This window comes from Callorhinus ursinus, unplaced genomic scaffold (assembly GCF_003265705.2).
Source record: "Callorhinus ursinus isolate GAN/ISIS: 27379988/994484 unplaced genomic scaffold, GSC_fseal_2.0 scaffold102, whole genome shotgun sequence".
Taxonomy (NCBI): domain Eukaryota; kingdom Metazoa; phylum Chordata; class Mammalia; order Carnivora; family Otariidae; genus Callorhinus; species Callorhinus ursinus.
In genome coordinates this window covers 426,075-435,776 of record NW_027397164.1, presented here as the reverse complement: position 1 = coordinate 435,776, position 9,702 = coordinate 426,075, and the positions used below count along the sequence as shown (strand labels likewise).

Genomic DNA, 9,702 nt, shown 5'->3' with positions numbered 1-9,702 from the left:
GGATCATGACCTGAGCCGAAGGCAGTCGCTCAACCAACTGAGCCACCCAGGCGCCCCAACGAGCATCTTTTGTTTTAATGAGGGGACTCTTGGTGAGTGGGCCCCTAGATAACTTCAGGAAGGGGACTGGCCACCAGAAAGACCAAGCCTTGATGGGAAGCCTGGAACTTTCGGCCCCACCCCCATCTCCAAGGAGGGCTGTGCACTACAGCTCCACAAGATAGAAGCTCCTGACCTCGGGACCCTTCCACCCCTTGCCCCATGTACCTCTTTATCTGGCTGCTTATTTGTATCCTTTATAACATCCTTTATAATAAACCAGTAAATGTAAATAAAGTGTATTCCTGAGTTCTTGGAGATGTTCTAGCAAATTATCAAACCCAAGGATGGGGTCGTGGGAGTCCCAGATTTATAGCCAGTTGGCCAGAAGCATGGGAGGCCCAGGACTTTCGATGGTGTCTGAAGTAGGGGGCAGGACTGTGGCACTGGGCCCGTGGGTGGTGGGAGCTAACCTTGGGTAGTTAGTGTCAGAATTGAATCAAATTGCTGAGCACCCACTTGGTGTCAGGAGAATCAGAGAGCTGGTTGTTGAGGTGGGAAAACACCACTGAGTTGGCTAAAACCATGCGGGAAGATGATATCCTCGGGGTGGGGACCACATATCCTAGGCTCCCTCCTGGCGAGGAATGGCCATGTGACCAAGTTCTGGACACTGGGGTAAGAGCTGAAGTCATGTGTGCAGCTTCCCCATTAGATTTTTAAAAGGAAAACGCTCACCCTCTACTTCTCTTTACTCATTGCCATGAGCTGGCATGTGAATGTGGGGAGATGATCATTCTTCCGCCAAACAGATGAATCCAGCTGTGTCGGGGTAACAAGATAGAAGGTGCTGGGCTCCTTGGGGGCCAGAGCCCCCTACCTCTGGACTGTCTGCCAGCTCAGACCCTTATATGAGAGGGAAATCCACCTCAGTGGCATCGAAGCTACTGTTATTTGGTCTCTATCAAGGCAGCCGCACCAATATTCTAACTTGATATTCTCACCTGTTCACTGATTCGGCAACCATTTCCTTGGCGCACCATGGGAGACGTCCGGAGTCACAGATACAAGGTCTCACATGGCCTGGTTTATCATTTCTCTCCCCATAATCACGCCGCTTTTCAGAATCTGAGTTTCTGTACCAGCAGCACAGACTTCCTGTGACTGTAGGTCCCCGAGACGTTCCAGACTCAGACAGGAGGCTCATCCCTAGGAACGGGAGCATTGCCGTGGGGTGGGGCTGGGGGGATGTGCACAGGTCTTCCTGGCGGGGGCTGGAGCCCGGGGCCCCTCCCAGCTACCTGGTTACAGGATTCACAACACATACCAGCATTTTCTCTTTATTGATTTAGAAAATTCTTTACTCTTTCTCTTCCTTCCTTCCTTCCTTCCTTCCTTCCTTCCTTCCTTCCTTCCTTCCTTCCTTCCTGCCTTTCTTTTCCCAATGCGACCTGAGATCTCACGACCCTGAGATCAAGACCTGAGCTGAGATCAAGAGTCAGACACTTAACCAACTGAGCCACCCAGACATTCCAGTTTATTAATTCTTTATTTTTTATTTTGTTTTTTAAATTTTTATTTTTTAATGACAGAGAGAGCTTGAGCGGGGAGGGGAGGAGCAGAGGGTGAGGGAGAGAGAGAATCTTAAGCAGGCTCCACGCCCAGCACCGAGCCCAACGTGGGGCTCGACTTCACGACCCTGAGATCATCACCTGAGCCGAAATCAAGACTCAGACTCTTAACCAACTGAGCCACCCAGGCGCCCCTTTATTAGTTCTTTAAATTATTAAAGAAATAGAGGGGTGCCTGGGTGGCTCAGTCGTTAAGCATCTGCCTTCGGCTCAGGTCATAGCCCAGGGTCTGGGGATCGAGCCCCGCATCGGGCTCCCTGCTCCGCGGGAAGCCTGCTTCTCCCTCTCCCACTCCCACTGCTTGTGTTCCCTCTCTCGCTGTGTCTCTCTCTGTCAAATAAATAAATAAAATCTTAAAAAAATTACTAATATATACACCATATAAAAACATTCAAATTCAAAATATACAGAATATAGGTAAATTGCTGGAGAAATCCTTGCTTAGAGATAAGCAGGACTGGGTCACTAGCCAGTCTTTAGAAAAGGCTGGCCCAAGTGGGCAATCATAAAAATAGAAACATATATGCCCTTATCATTTTGTTTTGACTTCAAACATATAAATGCACTTTTAGGCACTAGGCTGTCTTTGGGCTCCTGACTGGAGTTTTCCTTGTCTCCCTCACATTAATCACTCCCCCAACCCATCACCTGTTATTTCCAGTTTCCTTAAATGGGGTGAGAATGTAAGGACATGAGTGAAACTATCCGGTGCAGAAACCGCTTAGATTTTTTTTAGAATTTTCTCCGAAGAACTTCTAGTTATCCTTCACACCTCATGCAACATTTCGGCAATTCTCTGGTCGATTCAGAGCAGCCAACTTAGTTTTCAAGGAAGTGATTCTGTGCACTTACATTTCATCAGTCTGTGTAATATTTAATTGGATTACGTGATAATAGGATTATAGGATTACAATGACAAGTATACCTGGCTGAAAGAGGCGAGAGATCCAGCTGACTCCTGGTAAACAGGCAGCCCGACCCCCAGGGGTAACTGAACTACCTGCTTTTTGAGACCACGGGTCAGCACACCGTGGTTCCGCGAACCTGTTTTTGTATGTCCTGAGTACAAATGGTTTTACGACGGATGGTTTTATATCTTTAAATGGTTGGAAAAAATCAAAAGGAGAATATTTCATGATGTGAAGTGGATGTGAAATTCAGTCTTTGATATCCACCAATAAAGTTTTATTGGAGTGCAGCCACGCCCATTCTTTTTTTGGGGGGGGGTGCCTAGTTCTACCGCTGCTTTTGTGTGACAGTAGCCAAGCTGAATGGCTGAACAGAGACTAAAATATTTACTATTTGGTCCTTTTCAGAAAGGCTTTGCCAGCACCTGTTCTAGAGAGAAGTCTGAAGCTTGGGAGTGTACCATGCCTCAGGTATCTGTCGCCGCGATTTACGGAAGGACCGACGACTTGGGGTAAGGGAAGTTTTCCTCGGAGAACTCCTGCCATCAGAATCGAAAATCCTTTCTTTCTTGGCATTACTACCTCCCAAAGGCACCCCCTAGATATAACCAGAATCCACGGTGTTACGGTTTGAACCATTTCTCACTGACCTCACTCACTCACCCACGGTCCCCGTTGCCCTTCACAGGGCTTTGACAGTGACAGATCATGGGAAGTAGAGGGTGGCCCTATCTGCTCCCCTACCATTAATCCAAGCAGATGACAAAGCTTCCTTGAATGCAGCTAATAACCCTTTGGAGAGGTGGCCATTTCTCAACGGTGGCAACGTGTTATTCCTCATTCTTTGCTTCATTCCGCGCAAAGAGCCAGAGTGTTTTTAGGTAACAGGACATTTGTACTCATGACAAAATGAACAGGCTTGCATTTCGATAAGCACCATCATGGTAGCCAGTATTTTCCCGGGCTGTGGCTGGGAATCAAGATAGCATAGAGTTTCACATGGGCAATACACAAGCAGCCTTAACCATCGGAGAGCAGACAGATCCACCGCCTAACTACCGTTGACGTCCATTGATTTTCCACTGTCTCCTCCGGGGGATTTTTTTTAGCTAGATGCAAGGCTATCAGTACTGTCTGGATGTAACTGGGAGTTGTCCTTGGGTGAAACATGTGTGGGATATCTGCACCTGTGAGGAGTGTGTGTGTGTGTGTGTGCGCGCGCGCACGCGTGTGCACCACCATCACTTCTTGGCTGGATTATTGCAGTGGGTTCCTAACTGGCCTCTCTGCTTCTGGCCTTACCCTCCTACAGTCTATTCTCAACACAGCAGCCAGGATGCTTCCTTTAAAACCCAAGTCAGGGAGCGCCTGGCTGGCTCAGTCAGTGGAGCCTGGGACTCTTGGTCCTTGTGAGCCCCACATTGGGTGTCGAGATTATTTGAAAAAAAATCTTTAAAAATAAATGAAAAAAATAACACCTAGGTCCGACCATGTCACTCCTTGGACTGAAGCTCTTGTGTCATTCTGAGCAAAAGCCAAAGTCCTCATAGCAGCCTACAAGGCCCTACATCATCCAGTCCCCTGCTGCCTCCCTGATCTCCTCTCCTTCTGACTGTCCCCACTGCTCACTCCACTCCAACCACATGGACCTCCTTGCCATCCTCAAACTGCCAAGCACACTCCTACCTCAGGGCCTTTGCACTTGCTCTTTCCCCCACCTGGAACATTCTTCCCAAGGTAGCCTCATGGTTTGCTTCCTCACTTCCTTCAAATGCCATCTAATAGGTGAGGCCTTCTCCAACCACCCAACATAAAATAAGCCCCCCACACCCCAGTACTTTGTCCCTTGTCCCCTAACTTTTCTCCATAGTACTTATCATAATCAGACATATTACATGCTTTCTTTATTGATTTTCTGTTTCCTGCCATTAGAATGTAAGTTCCATGAGGGCAAGGATTTTGCCCCTTTGTTCGTGGCTCTGTCCTCTGTGCTTAGCATAGTGCCTGGCAGAGTAGGGGCTTAATAATTGCCACATGGCAACCTGCTGTCCATAGAACCTTGGGCATGAGGCCTTGTTGAGGGTGGAAGGCAGTGGTGGACAGTGGGAAGTCAGTGGGGTGGGATACAGAATGCTAAGCCTCTGGGGATGTGTGCCATAGGTTATCCTATCTTGATGAGTGGCCCTTGAGCCCCCTTGGGCAAGGAGTCCAAGTTCTTGGCCTCCCTGACTCCTGGAGGGGCCTTACTAGGTGTTCTGAGAATGGGGATCAAGGGAACCCCAGTGATTCTGTCCCCCCTGCCCTTTGAGGACAAGGTGGAGGCAGGTGCCGGTCCCAAGTCTACAATAACAATTATTTTGAAGTTTCTCCTTTCACATATATCAGCCCCCCACCTCCCAGACATGTCTAATAGCAACTGAGTCATGGGTCAATGACGATGGTGGGTGTGTGGGTGGGGGTAACTGAGCCCATTGATCGCGGGCTGAGACATCCTCCCCACTAAGGAACAAGTTAATAAACTCTTCAATGAGGAGGTGGTGATTAATGGACCAATCAGCTTGCCCTGTAATTGGGAAGTGGAATCCGAGGGCAGGGTGGGACCATGGGAAGTTTGTAGGCTGTGGGGGGCTGGCTCCTGGTCCCTCTCACAGTCGTTCTAAACGCAAATAGGGGAGCGACTTTTTTAGGGGTTGTATCCTGAATCCAGGCCTTCCCCCACACCTTCTGGCTTCTCTACTATTTCTCCTCTGCTCCCATCTGCCCTCAGACCCCCCCCCCCCCTCCCCAAAGCATGAGAAGCCATCAATTCCCTTTGGGCATTTCACAGTCCCTGTCATCTCTCTCTGCCGGGGATCAATACGCTAGAAAGCCCCTGTCACCACCCCCGCCAGGTCTTCAGAAGAGCAAATGGCCCCCACTCTCAGATATCCTTGTCCCCTGTAGACTGCACGGGGCCTTGTCTAGGCCCTGACCCCTGGGATTACAGCTGCCCCAACCAGCCCCGCTGGCTGTCCTCTCCATCCCGAGGGTGAGTACCTGCCCCCGTCCTTCCATGGCCTCTGGAGGCGTGTACTTTTATTTTTGCCATCTGCTCCCCCAGCTGGACCCAGGCTTGTCCCTCTGTTTTCCTCTCTGTCTCTATGTCCGGGCAACTCCCCAGACTGGGGCTCTGCAAGGATAGTGGTGTGCCTCCTCCCTTGGGTTGGGGCTCCCCTGTGATGCTGCTGCTCCCCCTCCCCTCAGACTGGGGATCCCCAAAGTTATGGCCATGACTCTCCTCTGAGACTGGGGGTCCTGGTGAATGATTTTTCTCCTCCCCCTGAGTATAGGGTCCAGGTCCCCTCTTCTGCCTCCATGCTCAGCATGCTGCCCTCACCTTTCTTGGGGTATGCAGGGCCCATGGGGCCTGACTGGTTGATAGGGAGCCGTTTCCGGAGAATGCAGGTGATTGAACCTATAAAAAGATGATTGAGGGAGGCCTAGACTCTCCACCTTGAGAGAGCTCTAAAAATAACACCTATGGCCATCTGTCCTGGAGGGTGGAGGGGCTGGCCCAGAACCAAGATGGCGCCTTCTGCCCTCAGGGGCTGATGGGACGCAGGGAAGCCCTGGAGGCTCTGGCCAGGCTGGGAGAAAGGGAGCTGGAAAGGACTTTATGGGGAGACGCCCCAACAACCTTCTTTTCCCAGTGGGGGCAGGTGGGTCTGATGTGGTTGGCCTCTCAGAGAGGGTAGCAGGCTCCCAAATTAGCCTCCCCTCCCCTGCTCCCATGTCCGACTTCTGAGCCCTGTGGTCGTTCCAGGTAGTGAGGCATTCTGCCCCTCTGCTGAGATGGCCTCTTCCTGGGGTCTCCCCCAGCCCTTTCCTCTTGTTCGAATCCTAGGTTCCCTCCTCTCTCAGACCTTCAGTTTCCTCATCTGTAAAATGGGAGTAAATTCAGCTCATTGGGTTGTGCCGCTGTATGGCCAGTGCACAGTAGGTGCCTAATGAACAGAGTCCCTTCCTCTTTCTTTCAAAGGCCCTGGGCAAGGATTTTCACCCCAGAGCCCAGTGGAGACTGCAGTGGGCTGGGGACAGTGGCACGTGCTTGGGCAGCCCTGGCATCACTTAACCCCAGAAGACACCAGTGCCCTGAGTGACACCTGGATGGGGATGGGGTATGCTGCCTTGGAAGGGATCTCTATGCCAGGCCTGCCTGGGCCTGGGTCTGTGTGTGTGGGGCTGGATGCACAGGTGGCAGACTCAGCTACTTCTGGGGGTGGGGACTGGCCTTGGCTTCCTCTCAACCCTCTCCCCAGCTCTTTCACAGAGAAGGGACATAGTGGGGTGTCCAGAGAGGCCTCTCCTCTAGGACATTATAAACATCAGGTCAAAAGCCAAAGCTATAGCTCTTACCCCGCCTCCAGTAGAAAGATTCTGCCCCTCCTTAGCCCCTCTCCAAGGAATTGCAGAGCGAGGGCTGAAAAGGGTGCCTTTTCCATGGACCGGTCACAGGTCCCACTGGCTGGAGATAGTGGCCAGCCTAGGCTCCTCATTCCCACCCACGGGTGGGCTAGGGAAGATGGACTCTTATCCCTGGTCCTAGGGGCTGCCCCAGGAGTCTAGATACAAACGTTTCACTTCCTCGGGAGGGCTGCACCTGCTGTTGGACGGCTGTGTGGTGAAGATGGGGTTCAGGTTCTGTCCAGAGTCTGAGTCTGAGTCTGGTGGCTGCCCCCTCATCTCCTGCAAGGTGGAGACATCATGCACTGTCTGGGTGTACACTCAGCGATCTGGCGGGGGTGGAGGCAAGGAGGAGGAAAGGCCCTCCCCAACCCTCGAGCTCCCCCTCCCCCTCGGACTCTCCCTCCCTTTCCAGGCCGAGATATAAGCCCCGCAGGGAAAGCGCTGAGCAGAGGAGGAGGCCACAGCCCGACCTGCAGCAGTCCAGCCCTTGGGACTCCTTTCGCCTTCCACTTGCTCATCTCTGCTTCCAGAGCTGTCGCCGTGAGTGGCCCGGGAATGGTCTGGTGCGGGGGAACCCGGGCTGTTTTGTGGAGAAACTGAGGCTGGGATGGTGAAAATTGGTGCTGAGCGGCCAGCATAGCCGTCTGCCTCCAGCTACCGTTTTGGGCAGTACGAGTCGGGGTTGGGGAGGCCGGGCTTATGCCTCTCTGACAGATGGGGAAACCGAGGCAGAGACGGTGCAGTGCCCGAGAACACACAGCGAGCCGGTGGCTGAGCCTTGGTCCGGTAGCAGCCCCGCACAGGCCGGCGAGCGTGGGCCGGACGGCCGCCTCAGCCCCCCGCCGTCGGGTGTCGAGGCTGGGGATGACCCACGATCCCTGCCCCCTCTCCAGATGGTGACGGTGCGCAGGCCGTGGCCCGCCATGGCCACAGCGCTGCTGGCCCTGCTCGCCTGCCTGGGGGCGCTGGTCCACGCCTACCCCGCCAAACCCGAGGCTCCCGGCGAAGACGCCTCGCCGGAGGAGCTGAGCCGCTACTACGCGTCGCTGCGCCACTACCTCAACCTGGTCACTCGGCAGCGGTGAGCGCGCGCGCCGGCAGGGCGCGGGGTCCTCGGGGCTCCCGCCCTCCGCCCAGGGGCGTGTCCGGGTCTGACCCCGCCCACTCTGGCCCCGCCCCCAGGTATGGGAAACGCGACAGCCCCGAGGCGGTCCTCTCGAAACTGCTCTTCCCCGACGGCGAGGACCGCCGGGTCAAGTCACGGTAAAAGCGCCCCTCCTCCCACCGCCAGTCACACATCCTGTCCCCTAGTGCTCGGTCTGGGATGTGCGGCCCCACCGAGCCCCACCCTGGCCCCGCCACCTAGCGCTTTCCCCCAGTCTAGCCTCCCCAGATCCGACGCCGGGCTCTGAGCGATTCCTTTCCTTTCCTTCCTACAGGCCAGAAGGCGCGTACATGTGGTGACGACCCCAAGGGCTCCTGGGAGATATGCTAACTACACCGACCTCATTTGCATGGTTGCTCCTGACCCCGGAACCTGGGTTCCTCTCCCTGCCTGCTGCGCCTGGGGGGTGGGTGCGGGATGGGGTCTTCATTCCATCTCTCCGTGTCCCCAGCCCCTGGGCTGGAGGGCTGTGTGTCGTCTTTCCCTGCTTCCCAAATAAAGAGCAAATTTCACTGAAACGGAATGTGTGCGTTTCTATTTCCTTTCCCTTCTCCTTCGTGGAGGTGGCGTCCAGGGGGAGTGGAGGGTGGAGGCACCAGCCAGGAGAAGACCGGGCGCCAAAGGCTCCCCAGGACAAGGCTGGGGCAGAGTGGGGGGCTCTCTCTGCTCTGAGCTAAGAGAAGACACTGCGGCCCAGCCGGGGTGGGGAGAACGGAGCCCGAGCAAGGGACATCTGTGGCACTCTCCAGTTGGGCTGGAAATGGGACAGGTTCTTGACAAGGGGCAGGGAGGAGCAGGAAAAAGAATTGTGAGAGAACGGGGAGCATGGAAAGGAGCTTGCTAGGCAGCCTAGGAGAGCAGATGGGGACAGAGGTGCTCTACCCACCTGCCTCCGAAGGTGCAGGTGGTGGGGGGCGTGGACTCAGCACTAGTACCTCAGGACAGTTACCTCTTGAGGAGATGTATTGCTAGCCTCCAGGGCTCTAGTGACAGGGTAGAGATGGGATCCAAGATAGGACTGTGGAGGAAGTCATTTGGGGGGTGAGGTGGGTTTATGTGTGCCGGGGGACGGGTCATTTCTAACGACCCCCCTTCCCTGGGCAGGAGGTGCAATGGGGTGTGGAGGATGCCCTTTCCCTTAGCAACTGCCCTCCCCGACATGCTGAATTCCCACTCCTCATGGAGAAGCCACTCACTGTGCCTTCCTGGTGTCAAGGCTATGGGGACACCCTCCGATGCACCCTCCACATTCCCACTAGACACTGAAGGCACTGTGGATGTTTAAACTGGAGTCTGACCCAAATCCCTCACCACTCTGTACCTATCACGGAGGAATCCCAGAGCCTGCCTGCACGCTGATCTTCCTCGATACCCTTCCTTCCCAGCCCCTTTCCTCCAGGAAGCCTGCCTTGATTGTCCCTGATCTGCACTCTTCTTGCCCTCTGTGGCAGCCCAGCTCTCATGGCCTTGCTCTGTTCTGTCCATGTCACTGTGCCTGGTCTGAGGAACCCCT

At 54.1% G+C, this 9,702-nt stretch overlaps 1 protein-coding gene across 1 annotated transcript in view; it reads left to right on the top strand.

Annotated features, from left to right (window-relative positions):
- The window catches only part of PYY (peptide YY), a 76,289-nt gene extending 67,582 nt beyond the window's left edge, over positions 1–8,707 (top strand). The window contains exons 2-6 of the mRNA XM_073889193.1: positions 2,987–3,090; positions 7,437–7,564; positions 7,918–8,105; positions 8,207–8,287; positions 8,464–8,707. Of these exons, the coding sequence (XP_073745294.1) occupies positions 2,987–3,090; positions 7,437–7,564; positions 7,918–8,105; positions 8,207–8,287; positions 8,464–8,488 (526 nt within the window). The 3' untranslated portion in view covers positions 8,489–8,707. The remainder of the gene's footprint in view (positions 1–2,986; positions 3,091–7,436; positions 7,565–7,917; positions 8,106–8,206; positions 8,288–8,463) is intronic.
- Positions 8,708–9,702: the final 995 nt, after the last annotated feature.